General features: G+C 58.3%; 1 protein-coding gene and 1 long non-coding RNA gene across 6 annotated transcripts; one reads left to right on the top strand and one right to left on the bottom strand.

Annotated features, from left to right (window-relative positions):
• Window positions 1-6,894: 6,894 nt before the first annotated feature.
• Window positions 6,895-9,512, bottom strand: LOC140599600 (uncharacterized). Its single transcript, XR_012002429.1, has 3 exons — window positions 9,483-9,512; window positions 8,827-8,885; window positions 6,895-7,017 (listed from the first exon to the last, which is right to left on the bottom strand). It is a non-coding gene; the product is annotated as an uncharacterized lncRNA (long non-coding RNA).
• Window positions 7,773-17,307, top strand: ZYX (zyxin). Of its 5 annotated transcripts, none has more exons than XM_072762812.1 (10): window positions 7,773-8,112; window positions 8,424-8,643; window positions 9,203-9,408; window positions 9,565-9,657; window positions 9,750-10,253; window positions 14,436-14,556; window positions 14,701-14,870; window positions 14,972-15,150; window positions 16,030-16,150; window positions 16,721-17,307. In XM_072762812.1, exons 2-10 carry the CDS (start codon window positions 8,436-8,438, stop codon window positions 16,823-16,825), a joined length of 1,707 nt encoding a protein of 568 aa, XP_072618913.1. In that variant the 5' UTR covers window positions 7,773-8,112; window positions 8,424-8,435; the 3' UTR covers window positions 16,826-17,307. The 5 variants fall into 5 exon arrangements, with proteins under 5 accessions (XP_072618913.1, XP_072618912.1, XP_072618911.1 ...); XM_072762810.1 differs by having other exon boundaries at window positions 7,922-8,028; XM_072762808.1 differs by having other exon boundaries at window positions 7,935-8,023.
• The last annotated feature ends 23 nt before the right edge of the window (window positions 17,308-17,330 follow it).

Raw genomic sequence — 17,330 nt, 5'->3', positions numbered from 1 at the left:
CCAGGTGAGAGCAAGTGGGGGAGAGAATGCTGGAAGAACAGGCACGTCTCGGGAGGGCACCTGGCACTGGTTTCCAGAGGTGGGCAGAGGAGCAAAATATAGGGTGAGCTGGACATCTGAGGTTTCTTTTTTTTTAATAGTTTTAATACTTTTTCTTTTAATTTTTATTTATTTATGATAGTCACACAGAGAGAGAGAGAGGCAGAGACACAGGCAGAGGGAGAAGCAGGCTCCATGCGGGGAGCCCGATGTGGGACTCGATCCTGGGACTCCAGGATCACACCCTGGGCCAAAGGCAGGTGCTAAACCGCTGAACCACCCAGGGATCCCCTACATCTGGGGTTTCGTACCATGACGGACATATGGGGTTAGGGGACTTAGTGCAATCAGTGCAAAGGGAGGCCAGGTGGCCAGCGGAGGAGCCGGGGAGGAGGGTCCTTTCTTCACTCCTGCTGGAGGGGAGGGGAGGAGAGGAGGGGGTCTGGGGGAGGCCCTTCTGAATTCCGGGAGTCCTGCCTCCCTCCCCACCTGTCCCACAAATGCTGTAATCCATCAAAGTGCATCGTGGGTCCTCTCAACTACCCACTAGGCGATTTTTTCAGCCAACAGCAGCTTCACTTACTGCTTGGAGGCAGATGACTCCTAAATGTGGATACTCAGCAGAGTTCGCTCTGCTTTGCTCTGGACCGGGATATCTCCCTGCCTACCGCACCCCCTCTCCTCTGGGGCAAGTCCAAAGCAAAACCCCCAGCCTTCCTCCCAGACCTGCAGCTCTGGGCCCTGGGGCCCTGGGGACCTGGGGACCTGGGGACCGCATGCTGGGCAGGTACCAGCCAGAAGCTGGGCCGGGAACACAAGTCTCTTTCTCCTCGACCCTCCTCCTCCCGCGGCCATGGTTTCTTGCCCGAGCAGCCCTCAATCTATCCACTTCTGTCCATCTCCACAAACGTCCTCTTCCCACCCGAGTTTGTCCACATCTGTCGGGGACCCTCCTGCTATTCTCCACATTGCCCCTACCGTGAGATTTTCAAAATTCCCGTCTTTCCATGCCATTCTTTTCAACCCGACACTCTGCAGTGTCTGCCCACTGTTCCAGGGACAAAGTACGGTCTGCATCTCTGCACCCCCCAGGTCTCCCAGAGCTCCTTTCCACCTGCCGCACCCTCAGAGGGCCCTGCCCTGCCCGCCTTCCCTCCGCTCACGGGGGCAGTGCGTGCCCATAGCCAGCGAGGGCTTTGCTCTGGCCACCACCTCCTGCTTAGCTTTCAGATCTCAGCTTGGCCATCCCTTCCTTAAGCTCCCCCACTAGATCGCATCCCCCACGAGACCTCGTATAGCTTTCCCTTGAGGTCACAGTAACAGCTGTAGTTTTCTTTTATGCTTCTTTGATTGATATTTCTCTCCCCTAGTAGACTGTCCAAGGGCGTGGCCCTTCACGGAGGCTGAGCTCATGCCTGTTCTTGCTCCATATTATATCTCCAGCCCCTAACAAAGTCCTGCACACAGTAGGCACTCAATAAATGTCTGTTAAAAGGATCAACGAATCATTCAAGATGATTCAAAAGCCCATGAGTCCGGGCCTTTCTGATCTAGTATTGGAGTTCAGTGGTTCAGGGACTCGGGCTCAGTCTGCAGACGCACACGTGGCCCCGGCTTTGTGGCAGGCACTGTGCTAGGCCTCCGAGACCCTGCTACTACAGAGATTACAACAACTTGGCCGGAATGGGGTGGGTTGCTTGTAGCTTAAGTGTGTCCTCTGGTAGCATCTCACACTTGGGTACAAACGCTTATCTTGTGGCTTGCTCGAGAAGCGAGAGAAGACAAGTCTGTGTAGGAAGATGTCTGTGTTCTGGGTGGATCCCCTCTCCTCTTGCTGTCCATTTGCCATGTTGGTGGTATCTCTGGATGGCAGGTAAAAAAAAAAAAAACCCAGTGGCAGGAAGGTGCTGGAGGAGGTTGGAACCAGCACTGTGGCTTTGCTCGGGAGCACCCACTTCTTTTGTCAGGTTGTCCCGATGGGTTTCTTCATATTAGGCTCATCTTCTCAAAGGGAGTGGAGATGGCAGGAGCCACTAGAGAAACATAAGTACTTCTCATCCCAAGCAGCTAGGTTATCTCTCTGTAGTTAGCCCCCCTGCTCCCTGAGATGTTTATTCTCTAGGGCCACTTAATCTGCAATTTACAGTGACAAACACTTCTAGGCCAGACTGTCTCTGATTCTGGCTTCCTTGGGTTCAGGGGGAAGGAAGGCAGCAGATGCTCCACTAGTGGCTGCCTTGATGCCAGCAACCTGCCTGTGCTGCTGTGGGAGCCGTGGGGCTCTTTTCCTGTCTGCCCTTCCCAGCTCTCTGGGCTGCTGACTCCTCGCCATCTGACCATCTGCCTTACTCTGCTCCCCACGACCAGCGCGCATTTCCGCCTTGCTGACGCTTGCAGTGCCCACAGTGCCTTTGGGTGCCGATGTGGCTCAGGCCTTGGGATGGATGGAGCCCTGCCTTCTACTGCTCCTCTGACCTCTGCGCCCCAGATGCCCTATGCAGGCTCTGCTCACTGCTACCTTGCACCTGGTGGTGAGATGATACTCATGAGGTTTAAGTGGCCAGAAGGCCACCCAGCAACTGTAAGTAGTGTAGCCACATCTAGCAGCAATGTTGGGTGGGTGAAAGCTTTTTGTTTAATCTTAACACTCACCCTATGATACTAAAATACCTACTTGAGTGTTTTCTCCTCTAGATGGAGGGTTGCTTGAAGGCAAGAACTGGCTTTTCTTTTTCTTTTTCTTTTTTTTTTTACTATTTTATTTTTATTTATTCACAAGAGACACAGAGAGAGAGGCAGAGACATAGGCAGAGGGAGAAGCAGGCTCCCTTCGGGGAGCCTGATGTGGGACTCAATCCCAGGACCCCGGGATCATGACCTGATGAGCCAAAGGCAGATGCTCAACCACTGAGCCACCCAGGGGCCCTTGGCTTTAGCTTTATATCCTGAGTTATTAGTAAATATTGGTTGAACTGAAGTGAGGGATGGAGAGAATATGCTGAAGATGCTATTTTGTCATCAGCCTATGGGGCCAACCCTAGAAAAAAAGAGGACAAAGGTGTATTTGTGGTTGTCAGCACATCCTTTCCATGGCAGGGGTTGGAGTGGAATGGCCCAGGAGGCTGCTCCTCCTTGGCTTTGCCATAAAGCTCCCACCCAGCCCCTGCATCGGGTTTGCTGTTGCAGCTGCCAGAGTCTATTTTTTTTTTTTTTGCCAGAGTCTATTTTGTACCACAAGAAATGCAAGTGGGATGAGGAGAGGAGTAAATATTGGAGTTCCAGGGAGGGCTGCGGGCCATGCGGTCCCGGTACTCGATGCAGGAGGGCACTCTGACAGCAGGGAAGAGACTACGGCCTTGTCATCGCTCTTCTTTCTTTCTTTTCCTTCTTACAGATTATGAAAGTAGTATGTGTTCATGGAGAAAAAGTCAACAGTTATAAAAGTCTTCTACGTGTCCCTAATTCCATGCCGTAACACCAACCACTGTTAACAATTCTTTGAGAAGCCTCCTGGAAAATGCCCTATTATACAAAAGGATACATTATACAAAAGTATGGTTTACAAAAGGTTGCTTGTAGCCTAAGCACGGCCCCTGGTAGCATCTTACACTTGGGTACAAAGGCTTGTCTTAGATACACACACACACACACACACACACACACACACACACACACACACATTATATATTTATGTCTATATATAATACCCAGAGTGCCTAGAATGTAGATTAGAATATATATTTCTCAAATATACAAAACATGAGTGTGTATACACACATGCAGATGGACCCACCAGTAATTAAGGTGAGGGATGGAGTTGGAGGCTGGCCTGAAGAGGCTATCCATGCTCCAGGCTGGGGCTCTGGAAGGGAATAAATGAAGGACTGCAAGGGTGTAATTGGGGGGCAAGGTGTCTTCAAATAATAAAATATTTGCATTGCAATTTTTTTTTTGCATGTGTTGCAAATTCTTTTTCTGCAGCTATGGAGGTGAAAAAAAATCCAACATCTAGTTGGCTTCAGTTTCCTTAAATGAAAAATGGGGTAATATTTTTTTTTAAAGATTTTATTTATTTATTTATTTATTTATTTATTTATTTATTTATTTATTTGAGACAGAGAGAGAGAGAGAGAGCACTCAAGCACAAGTTGGGGGGGCATGGGCAGAAGGAGAGGGAGAAGCAGACTTCCCGCTGAGGAGGGAGCCTGACATGGGACTGGATCCCCAGCCGCTGGGATCGTGACCTGAGTCAAAGGTAGATGCTTAATCGACTGAGCCACCCAGGCACCCCGAAAAATGGGATAATAATGTGCATTCCTCACAGGCTTATTGTGAGGATAAAATGGGGGTGATGTTTAAAGTGCTTAGTTTTGTGCCTTGCTCCACACATGAAGCTTTATCTCAGGGTATTACTGGTGGTGGTGGGGGGGGGTTATGGTGGTTGTCATTCTTGATTCTTGGGTCCAGCACCACGCTGGGCACACTGTTGAACCTATGTCCATCAGCAGCCGCATACAGCAAGAACTTGGTGATAGCATCCCTCCTTTCATTTTGGAATTCATTGCCCTTGTTCCTTCTTTCTTTCTTTCTTTTCTTTCTTTCTTTCTTTCTTTTCTTTCTTTCTTTCTTTCTTTCTTTCTTTCTTTCTTTCTTTCTTTCTTTCTTTCTTTTTCTTCTTTCTTTCTTCTTTCTTTCTTCTCTTTTCTTTCTTTCTCTTTCTTTCTTCTTTCTTTCTTTCTTTCTTTCTTTCTTTCTTTCTTTCTTTCTTTCTTTCCTTTCTTTCTTTTCTTTCTTTCTTTCTTCTTTTCTTCTTTTTTTCTTGCCTGCAGTTTATATTGTGTGTGCTTGAAAGAAACTTTCTTTCAAAATCTTCGGAGGTATGTAGAGATGTTTTACGTGGCAAAGGTCACTGCCTGTTTTTTCACATCCTCTCTCTTGCCTGGCCCCACGTTGTTGGAAATGATTGGGAGGGAACATGCTACACTTTACACATATTAGCCCCAAAAGCCAATTAGAATCACTTACTTAAGAAAATACCTAAGAATCCTTAGGGCTGATCCTGTTCATTGTGTGCATTCTGATAGCATTGACCCCAAGCTACACTTGCGACATCTTGGCCACGCAAATGTGTCCTTCTGGGATGCTCTGAAGCGTTTCTACTTGTATTTAGAAAAGCTGGCTTAAAACTCTTAGGTTTAATATTCTGTAGCCCAAATGCTCTCAGTTGTCAGTAAAACTAAGCCTGCCTACACACTCTTCTATTCTTGATTTATAAATAGGTTCAGCTGCCTAACAATTAAACGTACTATATTTTGCACACGCACATTCCTTAAGGAGACATTTAGAGAGTAGATGGCTTTTACTCTAGCGATGCCATCTGGAAACCATCTTCCTAACTTTTTTCCCCAACTGGGTATATAGTTGACCCTCAAACAACGCGGGGGTTAGAGGCCCTGACCCCCGTGCTGCCAAAAATCTGGCGCCCCCAAACTTCACTAATACACTGTTGTTGTCTAAAAGTCTTACCAGTAACATAAATAGACCATGATCACATGGCTTGTATGCTAGATATATCATATACTGTATTCTCACAATAAAGTAAGTTAGAGAAAAGAACATGCTAATTAGATCTTAAGGAAGAGAAAACACATTCACAGTACTGTATTTCTCCGAAAAAACAAAACAAAACAAAAAACTGTATGTATAAATAGACCTGCACAGTTCAAACCAATATTGTTCAAGGGCCCACTGCATTTCGAAGGGTTGGCAATGAGACTTTGGGTCTGTAAAGCCCAAGACACAATCTCCAATACGCATGGAAAGTTCAGTATCGAATTTCTAGCAGATCTTCATAGGGACAGGCCCAGGACCAGCTCCTACGTGTTAGAGGAGGTCTGCAGGGCATGCTTAGTATCCTACATGGCCCCACATGCCTGTAGCTGTGAGAAATCCCAATGGCAAAGACAGTAGAGCGCTACAGAAAAGATCAGTGGGGTTGGGATCCCTGGGTGGTGCAGCAGTTCAGCGTGTGCCTTTGGCCCAGGGCGCGATCCTGGAGACCCGGGATCGAATCCCACATCGGGCTCCCGGTGCATGGAACCTGCTTCTCCCTCTGCCTGTGTCTCTGCCTCTCTCTCTCTCTCTCTGTGACTATCATAAATAAATAATAATAATAAAAAAAAAACTTAAAAAAAAATTTAAGATCAGTGGGGTGGTAGGAGATGAAAATGTAGTCTCAGAGAAGGTGGAAGGAAAGAGCAGGGCTTTGCAGGTACCAGGGCCCCTGAGAGGTCTGCCTGCCAACCCCCAAGGGGAACAGGGCCCTAGGTTAACCCACTGGAATCTCCCTTCTGGGCAGAACGGGGACCTGAATAATAATACTGAGCATTATATGTCACTTTCAGATGGGAAGTTTTATTTATTTTTGCATACAATGCAATAAGGCCGGTGGATTAAAGAGCACCACTGTTTTACAGAGAGAATGAAGACACTTGTCACTTATTTTGGGCACTCAGGCTGGGTCTCTGAACCCTGACCTCACTCTGCTCTCTTGTATCTGGGGCTGCTTTACCTGACACCAGGGCTACGGGGAGAGGGTTCTCGCATTTCAGCCCTCAAGAAACCCCGTTCTAGGCTAGCCCCTGCAGCTTACTGGGAACGACCTGGCCCCATGTCCTAAGCTCCCAGGCTGTTTTCTTGTGGGGACTTGTGAGGGCTGAGTCTGGAAGGTCTCTAGAGCATAGCCCAGAGGCCGGCTGACAGCAGGGTACGGCCCCTTTGCAGGGCCCGGGCCTGGACGTAACATCCTGAGTGTGGTGCGCGGCGGGGCGCTGGGCGCCTTAGACGGCAGCGGAGGGAGAGGAAAGGAGGCACCGCCGGGACACGCCGGCCCGCTGCCGAGGTGCCATATGTCTCCATACTTTGCAGGTAGCCAGTGTGTTGGAATTCGGGCAGCAACTGGGTAAATTTCCACGTTCACTTAAAAACAAAGAAAAAAAAAAAAAAAAAGAGCCCGGGTCTGTCCGCTCTGCGTAGCCCGGGGCGCAGTCCCAGGCCGAGGAATCCCGTCGGACCGGTGGGGGGCTCCACCGAACGCAGGCTCCGGGGCCGCCCGCCGCCCAAGGGCTGGGGGGTCACGGCGGGTCACCGGGGTCACCGGGGTCACGGGGGCGCTGAGGTCCCGTCCGAGCCGCGGCGCCCGCGGCCCCCCGGGTCTCCCCCTCCCGCGGAGCTCAGCGGGTCTGCGGCGGGGCGCGGCCGAGGCGAATTCCTAGAAGCCCGAGGCGGCTCCCACGGCTGGAAGTTAGGGTCCTCGCGGGACCCTGGAGGTCCTGCCCGCACCCCGCCCCCGGGTCGCAGAGGGGCCCCGCGGGGCGGGCAGGACACCCCACCCCCTCCCGGTGCAGCCCGGTCCGGCCGGCGTGCGCGGGGCCGGAGGGGGCGGGGGAGGGGCCGGAGGGGGAGGGGGCGGGGGAGGGGCGGGGGCGCAGTCGGGCCGCGCCGCCACCCCCGGGAGAGCGGACGGTGACTCAGACCTCGGGCACCCGCGGGTCTGGCGGGGAGCGGGGGACACGGGGCGGGGGGTCAGGAAATGACATCAGAGGCCTGTGCCTGGGGAGGGGAGCAGGGGGGAGGGGAGGAGGGAGGGGAGGGGGGAGGGGAGGGCGGGGCGGGGCGGTCCGAGCGCGGCCGGGGCGGGGGCGGGGGCGGGGGGGCGCCGCGGCGGAGCCTCGGGCCCCGGGAGCCGGAGCAGGGCCCCTTCCTGGGGGAGTTTCCTGCCGGGTCCGCCCTCCCGTCTCCCCGCCCCCCTCTCCGGGCCGCTCCTTGTATGGTCTGAGCGCCGCTCTCTCCCCGCCCCCTCCCTCCCTCCTCTTCCCCGCGTCCCTCCCCGCCAGGCTGGAGGCTGCTCGCGGCCCGGACGCAGAGTCCGCGGACCCGGCTGCGCGGCGGCCACCCCGACGCGGCGCGCACGCTCCGGCCCGCGGTGAGGTCGGCGGCGGCGGCGCAGGGGCGCGGGGGGGCGCGCAGCAAGGGCTGCGGTGCAGCGCGGGCAGGGGTGCGGCGCGGAAGGAGGTGCAGCCCGGAGGGGGTGCGGCGCGGAGGGGGTGCAGCCGGGGGGGTGCAGCCTGGGGGGGGTGCGGCGCGGAGGGGTGCGGTGCGGAGGGGGTGCAGCCGGGGGGGTGCAGCCCGGAGGAGGTGAAGCCCGGAGGGGGTACGGCGCGGAGGGGGTGCAGCCCGGAGGGGGTGCGGCGCGGGCTGGGGTGCAGCCTGGGGGGGGTGCGGCCCGGGGGGGTGCGGCGCGGAGGGGGTGCAGCCTGGGGGGGGTGCGGCCCGGGGGGGCTCCCGGCCGGCCGCCGCGTCACCTGGCCGCCCACCCCCTGCAGCCCGGCCTGGCCATGGCGGCCCCCCGCCCGCCGCCCGCGATCTCCGTGTCGGTGTCGGCTCCGGCCTTCTACGCCCCGCAGAAGAAGTTCGGCCCGGTGGTGGCCCCGAAGCCCAAAGTGAATCCTTTCCGGCCCGGGGACGGGGAGCCCCCGCCGGCCGCCGGGGCCCAGCGCGCGCAGATGGGCCGGGTGGGCGAGGTGCCCCCGCCGCCCCCGGAAGGTACGCGGGGCCGGGCCGGGGATGGGGCCGGGGATGCAGCCGGGGCCGGGGCTGGAGCTGGGGCTGGAGCTGGGGATGGAGCCGGGGCCGGGGCTGGAGCCGGGGCTGGAGCTGGGGCCGGGCCGGGCGGTCGCCGCGGAGGGGGCTGGGCGCCGCGAGCCTGTCCCGAGCAGATGTTCTTACCTCATCGTGGAGCTCGTGGCCGCGAGCCAGGGCTCCTGGGACTGTTCCAAGTCCCCCGCCTGGGGGTGGGAGGCGGGAATGTGGGGCACGACCGTCCCCTCTGGGACCGTTTTCCCAAGTGTAACGGGAGCTGCATCCCTCCAGGGGCGGTCCCCACCTTTCCCGACCCGGTGCTCCCAGGGGTCCTGCGCCTCCGTCGCCTCCCACACAATCGGGTGGGGGTGGGGGTGGGGGTGGGGGTGGAGGTGGGGGTGGGGTGGGAGAGTGCTTGGGTCAGGGGTGAGAGCTGTAGAGGGACAGTAACTGGGGGAAGGGGTGCAGGGGCCCCTGCTGTCCTGTCTGTCTCCTGACTGTCCTCTCTCCTCTTCCACCTCAGACTTTCCCCTGCCTCCCCCTCCTGTCCTTGGGGATGGCGACGAGTCCGAGGGTGCCCTAGGAGCTGCCTTCCCACCCCCCCCTCCCCCTCTGGAGGAACCGTTCCCCTCTGAGTCTCTGGAGGAGGAGATCTTCCCTTCCCCGCCACCGCCTCCGCTGGACGAAGACGGAGGGCCTGAGGCCGCCCTACCTCCCCCCCCACCACAGGTAAGGGGGCTTGGGAGGGGCTGCAACACTCGGACGACCCCCCCCCCCCCCAAGGAGGAGAGGAGAGGCCTTACCTCGACCTCCCGTGCACCTCTGGCCTGATGGGGTGAGGTGGGAATAGACCTGGGATGGGTGCTCTGACCCTTGACCCTCTAGCCCAGGGAGAAGGTGAGCAGTATTGATTTGGAGATCGACTCTTTGTCCTCACTGCTGGATGACATGACCAGGAATGATCCCTTCAAATCCCGAGTAAGGGACAGGGGAGTGGGAGAGGCAGGGCAGGGAGGAAAGGCACCCCCGGCTCTATCTGAGCTTCTCTTCCCTCCTCCCTCCCCTTGCAGGTGTCATCTGGATATGTGCCCCCACCAGTCACCACTCCGTTCAGTCACAAGTCCAATACTAAGCCTGCAACGGGAAGCACAGCACCCCTGCCCCCTTGGAAGTCCCCTTCTAGCTCCCAGCCTCTGCCCCAGGCTCAGGCGCAGCCTCCCAGCCAGGGCCAGCTCCCTGTGCAGCCCCGGCCCCAGGCCCAGGCCCAGGCCCAACCCCAGCCTGTGCCTTTGGCTAACACTCAGCCTCGAGGACCCCCAGCCCCATCCCCAGCCCCTAAGTTTTCTCCAGTGACTCCCAAGTTTACTCCTGTGGCTTCCAAGTTCAGCCCTGGAGCCCCAGGTGGACTCGGGTCACAGCCCAATCAGAAGTTGGGGTCCCCTGAAGCTCCCTCTTCCAGTAGCACCGGCTCCCCTCAGCCCCCCAGCTTCACCTATGCTCAGCAGAAGGAGAAGCCCCGGGTGCAGGAGAAGCAGCATCCAGTGCCACCGCCACCGGCTCAAAACCAAAATCAGGTGAGTGAGGGTGGGAGGATTAGGCTGAGACCAGGGGTTTGGGGCTGGGGGAGAAGTCAGGAGCCGCAGAATGAGGACAAAGGTGGCCCCAGAGAGGGAGGTAGACGTGGGGGCGGTAGGATAGGAGTTTAGAGCCTCCGAAGTTGGCCTGGGGGGACAGTGGTGAGAGAAAGCTCTCCTGAGGCGGGCCTGGCAGGGTCTGGGTCTGAGTGGGGCCTTGCCGGTAGTCGGCGGAGCAGCCCAGGCTCTGCATCGGGAGGATTTGGTGGACCTTCCCTTGCACCCTGCCCCCTAGTATGTTAAAGGGAGGGATGAGATCATCACTAGTCCAACCTTGCTTCTTTCCCCTTCTTAGATTCTTGAGTTAATCTCTCTGCTGCTCTGAGCCACTCTCACTGCCTCAGGGCCCATCTGATGATAAGAGTCACAGTCAGTAAACACTGGCTGAGCCAGCATCCGCCGAGTGCCAGGCACTGTGCCCTGTGCTCTGGAGGGAAGAGATCTCTCAAAGAAGTTAAGTCTGAGCGAGTCAGATGGGCCTGGGATAGAATTCCCGGCTCACGAGACCCTAGGCAAGTTAGGTGAACCTTGGGCCTCAGTTTCCCCACTGTTACCCCACACAGTGGTTGTGAAGATTCAATGAGCTAACTCTTAGAAAGTGCTGGGGTCTGTATCTAGCTCCTGAATGCTCCAAACAGAAAGGTGATCGTTCCTGTCTGACCATTTTTGCCTTCCAGTTGAGGGGATGAGATCTGAGTCCAAGGGGCCCCCGGCGGTCATGTAGTCCTGCTAACTGCCGACCGTCAAGTTACCCGACGGCATGAGTGTGTGTGTACTAGTGTGCAGCGCAGGGGAAGGGATGCACAATACCAGCGAGTTTTGCAGGATCTGGTGTTACACGAACTCCAGACGGGCATCAGCATGGGGGCCTGCGGGTTTGGAAGGGTGGTGTGACTTGAGGTTCCTGAGAGGACCAGGAGGGGCATCTGGGTGGGAACAACATGAGCAGGACTCCAGGGCACAGGTACGCCGGGTGTTTGGAGAAGAGAAAGTAGTCGGTTCCTCTGGGAGGATCGCAGAGGTGTGCTTATGGAGGTGGGTGGTAGGTGGGTGGGCGACAGGGAAGAGGAAATAAGACAACACACCAAGGGAGCCTCTGAGTCTTGGAGAGTCATTACTGGGAGTCTTTGAGGAGTTGTGTGGCCAGGTTGGAGGGCTGGTGACATCTGTGCTTTTGGAGGCTCTGGGGGAGTTTTTTCTAGCAGAGGCATGGGCTTGAGGTAGGAAGTCAGTGATGTGGGGAGTTCACTCCTGGTCGACCATAGATTGGTGTTCGTCGCAATGAAAACTAAGGCCCAGATAGGAGAGCTGTTAAAAAGGAAGAGCCTCCAGGCTTGGCCACCGATAAGCGGTTGGAAGAGGGGGGGTGTGTTGGGGAATGACGGTGTCTCTGATAAAATAGAGAAGTCCCGAAAGGGAAATGGTTTGCACGGGAAGAGGAGGGGTCCAGCTGTCAAGCGTGTTGAGCAACAGCTTCCAGGACGACTTGGTCTCAGCGGGACCTGTCATCTAGTTGGAAACGGAGGGCTGGGTTTCAGGAGAGGGCCTCAGTGTGCGCAGGATAGCGGGGTGTGGTGACACCGGAGCTGCCCCTGGAGTGGCAGCCGGCCCAGGGGATGCGAAGGAGCTGAGGGCCTGGGAGGAAACTTGGGTGATGCTCAGGTCGACCAGGTGGGAGGGGGCAGACCGGCCGCAGGAGGAAGAGGGTCAGCAGTCGGTGTAGGGTCTCAAGAGAATGCGATGGCCAAGGCGTTTGAGGTGGCCGAGAAGAAGGCCAGGGATGTGGCCATTTGGAAGTTGTAGGTGGCCGCAGGGTGCCCCGTTGGTGCCCTGTGGGGGGGACAGAGTGAAAGGAGGTGAGTCAGTAGGTGGTGAGAAATGGAGTAGCCTTGTCCCCAGGTTGGCAGGGAGGTGAAGGAGCAGGGGAGGGAGTGTGCGTGTCAGAGAGAGAAGCGGGAGGAAGAAGCCACTGGAAGAGGGGTTCATGATGCCGGGGAGCAGGGGCTGCGGCTGGGGTGGCGCCCTGGGGGGAGCATGGGTGTGCGCCCCAGGCATTCCCAGAGGCCGAGGGCGTGTGGCCACAGTGTTTTCTGAGCAGGGAGCTGGAGCTGGCTGGCTTCCACCTTCTCAGTCGTGTAGGAGGTGAGGTCATCGGTGAGCGAGGGGGTGAGCGAGGGGGCGACGCCGTCGGGGCTCGGGGAGATGGGAAGGTTTGGAGCAGCTGCTGCAGGGAAGGCGACTGGGAGTCAGCAGGAGCCCAGCACCAGCGGGGGCGAGGCCCGAGGGCGCAGAGGGCGCCGCAGTGGTGGTGAACTCGCTGCATTGCAGTGTGCAGTGTGCAGCGAGCAGTGTGCAGCGAGCAGCGAGCCCTCCACCTTCCTCCTGCAGCTGGGAGGCAGAAGCAGGAAGCGGGCGGTGGCATGACCCAGGGCTGAGACTGGGCCAGATAAGCCAGCCATGGTGGCGGAGGGCGGCGAGAGCCTGTGGGGCCTTGTCGAAGTAGATGGCTCCGCCAGCAGACTTGGGGGCAGGCAAGCCAGAGGCCTTGATGCACAAGACTCGTGGGGACAGTTGGGAGGCAGAGCAGCCTTTCTGAGCTCGTTCACTCAGGAGCTATGAATGGGGTAGGAGGGAGGAAGGCGATTATTGGGAGGTCAAGCCCGGGGCCTCGGGGGAAGATTTACTCAAGGCCAGTAAGTCTCGGGTCCGAGGGTCCGAAGTGTCCCTTGGCGTTAGATGCCTGGGACAGAGGACATTTGGAGCTCTAGTCGAAGAGCTCGAGGCCTGAGTGCCACGGCTACTGAAGCTGTGACGTTGCTGCTGGCAGGCAGAGGGGGCACACGGTGGCTGCACGGAGTGTGTCTTGAAGGCTTGTGGACACCCATGGGGGGGCTGATGTGTACAGGTCGTTCTTCCAAGGAATGGAACAGGCACCTGAGGTGGCCCCAAGGAATGGGACAGGCACCTGAGGTGGCCCCAAGTTCTTTTGGAGATTGGTTTTTTGGCTGAGTGCTCTCCCTCTGTCCCCAAGATGCCGGGACGGGGAGATCGGGAGAAGAAAGGGTGGAGCTTACCCTGTGGAGGAGCTCACTGGAAGGGCAGGCTGGGGAGGAGTCTGTGGGGGAATGGCTGGGAGCTGGAGCATCCGTGGAGCATCCGTGGAGCTGTGCTCCCCGTGGCCACCCTGGATGCACGCGGGTGTGAGGATGGTGGAGCCAGGCCCGAGGGGACGGTGGCTGTGGGCAGAGGTAGCTGGGTGGCTCTGAGGTTCCAGGTGTTACGGGGACGAAGGCATTGGCGGGAGAACATTCAGTGACGGGCCACAGTCCTGGGTGGGCTTATCCAGTAGAGAGAAAACCAACCCAGCGTCTCTGCTGGAGTGTCATGGAAACGCTGGTGCAGGCCACACGGCCCCTGCAGTGCCTCCCCCCCCCCCCCCGCCCCCCGACACTGCTCAGGGTTACTAACCTCACCTGCACCCCGCCCACCTGCCTCTAGCTCTCTCAGGATGCCCTTAAGAGACGGGGCAGGCAGGCCTATGGGATTGGGCCTTCTCTGAGGTCTCCTGGGGAGGGAGGGGGGTCAGGGAGCCCCGGACCCCTATTGGGGGAGCCGGGAGCTGGGCTCCAAAGGTTTAACCTGTCAATCCCGCCTGTGTTGTGTCCTCACGCTGACAGGGGCTGCTCAGCAGCAGGCGGGACGGGTAGGTGTGTGTGCACCTGGGTGCTCACGCCATCACGTGCCAACCTCTTCTGTGGGGGGCCATGCCTGAGCATGCTCTGTGGAGGTGATGCGCGGCCTGGCGTGCGGGGTGCTTCAGTGACCTCTGCTGCTGTGTGTGTGGCCTCTGTCCGCTCCATTGTTCTGGCCTGTCCGTGACTGTCCCCGGGGGGGTGGGGGGCGCGTTGGGCAAAGTGGGTAGAAGTGTCATCCCCTTCCCCTTTATCTGTGTGGTGCTGGGGGTCAGGGAGGGAGAAGGAGGAGCTTTCGGAGTCAAACCCGCGTGTCTGGGAGATGGGAGGGGAGTTCGTCCTTCCTGGAAGAGAGCGGATCAGCGGGCTGGGGAAAGTTCTCAGAGAGGGTGACTCTCGAGAGGGTCTGGAGAAAGTATTGGCGTTTCAGGTACGCTCCCCTGGGGCCCCGGGACCTCTGAGTCTGAAGGAGGTGCAGGAGCTGGAGCAGCTGACCCAGCAGCTAATGCACGACATGGAGCACCCTCAGAGGCAGAATGTGGCTGTCAATGGTGAGCTCACCGGCCACCTGTCGGGACCTCCCCTGTCGCCTCCCGGCGCTGGCCGGTGCCTCCGCCACACTCCCCGTCCGAGCCAGCCGACCGCCTGCCTGTGCGCTCCTTCCTCCCATTGACTTGTCTTCTCTGGCCTCCCAGAGTCCTGTGGCCGGTGTCATCAGCCCCTGGCACGCACACAGCCCGCGGTTCGAGCCCTGGGACAGCTGTTCCACATCACCTGCTTCACCTGCCACCAGTGTGGGCAGCAACTGCAAGGACAGCAGTTCTACAGCCTGGAGGGGGCGCCCTACTGTGAGGGCTGCTACACTGTGAGTCCGGGTCGGGGCTCAGCCGGGGGCTGGCCGTGGATGTGGGGCAGGCGGGCCTGGGGTGCCGGTTCCCGGCCGACGTCCTCCCGCCACCTCCTTAGGACACTCTGGAGAAGTGCAACACGTGTGGGCAGCCCATCACTGATCGCATGCTGAGGGCCACGGGCAAAGCCTACCACCCGCAGTGCTTCACGTGCGTGGTCTGCGCCTGCCCGCTGGAGGGCACCTCCTTCATCGTGGACCAGGCCAACCGGCCCCACTGTGTACCTGACTACCACAAGTGAGGACCCACCTCCTGTCTTCTGGGCTCTTCTCTGGGTGCCAGCCGTCGTCGTCTGCGGGCCGGGCCAGGCTGCCCTCCTGATTCCACGGCAGCACCAACCCCCTGGCCTTCCTTCCTGGCCCCACATGCTTGTCTGACGGCAGGAGACCTGTCGTCTGGATTCAGCTGTCCAGTGGCCTCAGACCTTAGTGGCAAGTCTTGCTAGTGGCAGGTGCCCCCTCCCTGGGCCTTTGGCTCTCGGAGGCTTGTGGTCTTGTGTTCAGCCACAAGTGTTGGAATGACTTCATTTCACACACAGGCTGGGTCCTGAAAGTTCTTTTGGAGATTGGCTTTTTGGAACTCTGGATTTCCCCTACAAGCGGTGGCTGCTTTCTCAGGCCAGCAGCAGAATCCCGTAACGTAGCTAAAGGGTGTACAGAAACTGCAGAGTCTGACTCGCACCTCTGCCAGTGTGTTGGAGGTATAGGTTTTCAGAATTCCAGCCTCGGCATCCAGAACTTCACATCCCTCCCTCTGTACACCCCAGCAGTGGGGCAGATGCCATGCAGCAGGGGGTCCTGGGCGGGGGTGGGGTGGGGCTGGAGAAGGGTGCCTCTGGCTGTGCTTTCTGCAGGAGCTGCAGAGGGTGAAGACCTGGTGGCAGAGGCTCCTGGGGGTACATGGGATTTTTGGGAGGGTGATGGGGAAAGGCAGGAAATTCCCCTTGATAAGGGCCGGATGAGGGGGCTGGTCTTAGGATTTCTCCATTGAGTGTCCTCTACCCAGGGATGTGAGGCAAATGGACCAAGACACCTGCCCTGTTGCCATGCACATCCCCCTGCACCCTGGGAACCCCTTGCCCCCACCCTGATCCCTGCCTCACTTTTGCCCCTCCAGGCAGTATGCCCCCAGGTGCTCCGTCTGCGAAGGGCCCATCATGCCCGAGCCCGGCCGTGAGGAGACCGTGCGAGTGGTCGCTCTGGACAAGAACTTCCACATGAAGTGCTACAAGTGCGAGGTTGGCCATCCCTCTGGCCCCCAGCGCTGGTTGGTGGTGGGACACCGCTCACTACCAGGTGGTGGCCGGTACCAGCTGGGAGGAGTTTGGAGCTGCAGTTTTGAGGGTGGAGGGGGCGATACCTGTGCCTGCTCCACCCAGATGCCCCCGTCACTGTGCAAGTTGGGGGGAGGGCTTTCTGTGGGGTCCTTGGGTTGTGGATAAACCAAGAAAAAGAGTGAGCAGTGGGAGGGAAGGGTGCTGTCCGCCGTACTGGAGGGAGACGGAGATGTGCTTGGTGAGGTCAAAGAGGAAGAGAAAGGAGTAGAGGCAGGCGGGAGAGGTCCCACGTCTTTTTTTTGGGTGGGTGCCTTGGTAACAGCTCAACCCACTGCCCGCCTCGGGTGGGACAGGGGTGAACATGGGCAGGAGAGGTGAGGCTAGGAGAGGAGGGTGGGAGTGGTGGGGACACAGGCAGTGATGCTGGACGTTGGCCGAGGCATGGAGCATCTGGTCTTCCTCACTTAAAGGTGGAGGTGTGGGGGGCACACAGGGGCCTTCCACCAGCGGGCTTTTCCTCCTTTCTCCCAGGACTGCGGGAAGCCACTGTCCATCGAGGCAGATGACAATGGCTGCTTCCCCCTGGACGGCCACGTGCTCTGCCGGAAGTGCCACACCGCCAGAGCCCAGACCTGAGTGGGGAGGGGACAGTCCACTCCCCACCCGCGGACCACCCACAGAGACCGCCCTGCCCCCCACCTGCCCTGCCCCCCCCCCTTCAGTTATTTTCTGATGTCCAGCCTCTCCTTCCATGCCAGCCCCCACCCAGGTATCCCAGGCACCCTGTCCAGGGCCCCAATGTGGCCTGGGACTGCAGAGTCCCAGCTCTGGGTTTCCAGCCCACCTCCATCCTGCAGGGACCACCCACCGTCCTCCAGGTGTACCCCACCTGAGGGGGCACCAGGTTGAGCGCTGCTGCTTTCACTGCTGCACCAATGCCCTCGGCTGGCCCCCGAGCAGCCACGTACTCTGCTTGCTGAGGGCCAGGAGACGCCCAGACTCTGGGAGGCTGGGCCAGGCCAGGCCGACCGGCCTGGATGTCCCCCCACCCCCACCCCCCATGCTGCCAGGTTGTGGCTACAGCTACAAATCAATAAAAAAAGACCTGTTTTCCAGAATCCTTAGGAGTCAACTCTTTTGT

Source organism: Vulpes vulpes, chromosome 7, assembly GCF_048418805.1.
Source record: "Vulpes vulpes isolate BD-2025 chromosome 7, VulVul3, whole genome shotgun sequence".
NCBI classification, from domain to species: domain Eukaryota; kingdom Metazoa; phylum Chordata; class Mammalia; order Carnivora; family Canidae; genus Vulpes; species Vulpes vulpes.
This window is presented reverse-complemented; position numbering and strand designations above follow the sequence as displayed.

What these genes read in the sequence shown, in the direction of transcription:
- ZYX (XM_072762812.1), top strand. Translation starts at nt 8,436, where the DNA reads ATGGCGGCCCCCCGCCCGCCGCCCGCGATCTCCGTGTCGGTGTCGGCT. An exon ending in ATGATCCCTTCAAATCCCGA is followed by an intron (nt 9,658 to 9,749) that starts GTAAGGGACAGG and finishes CTCCCCTTGCAG; the next exon opens with GTGTCATCTGGATATGTGCC. An exon ending in ACTGTGAGGGCTGCTACACT is followed by an intron (nt 14,871 to 14,971) that starts GTGAGTCCGGGT and finishes CCACCTCCTTAG; the next exon opens with GACACTCTGGAGAAGTGCAA.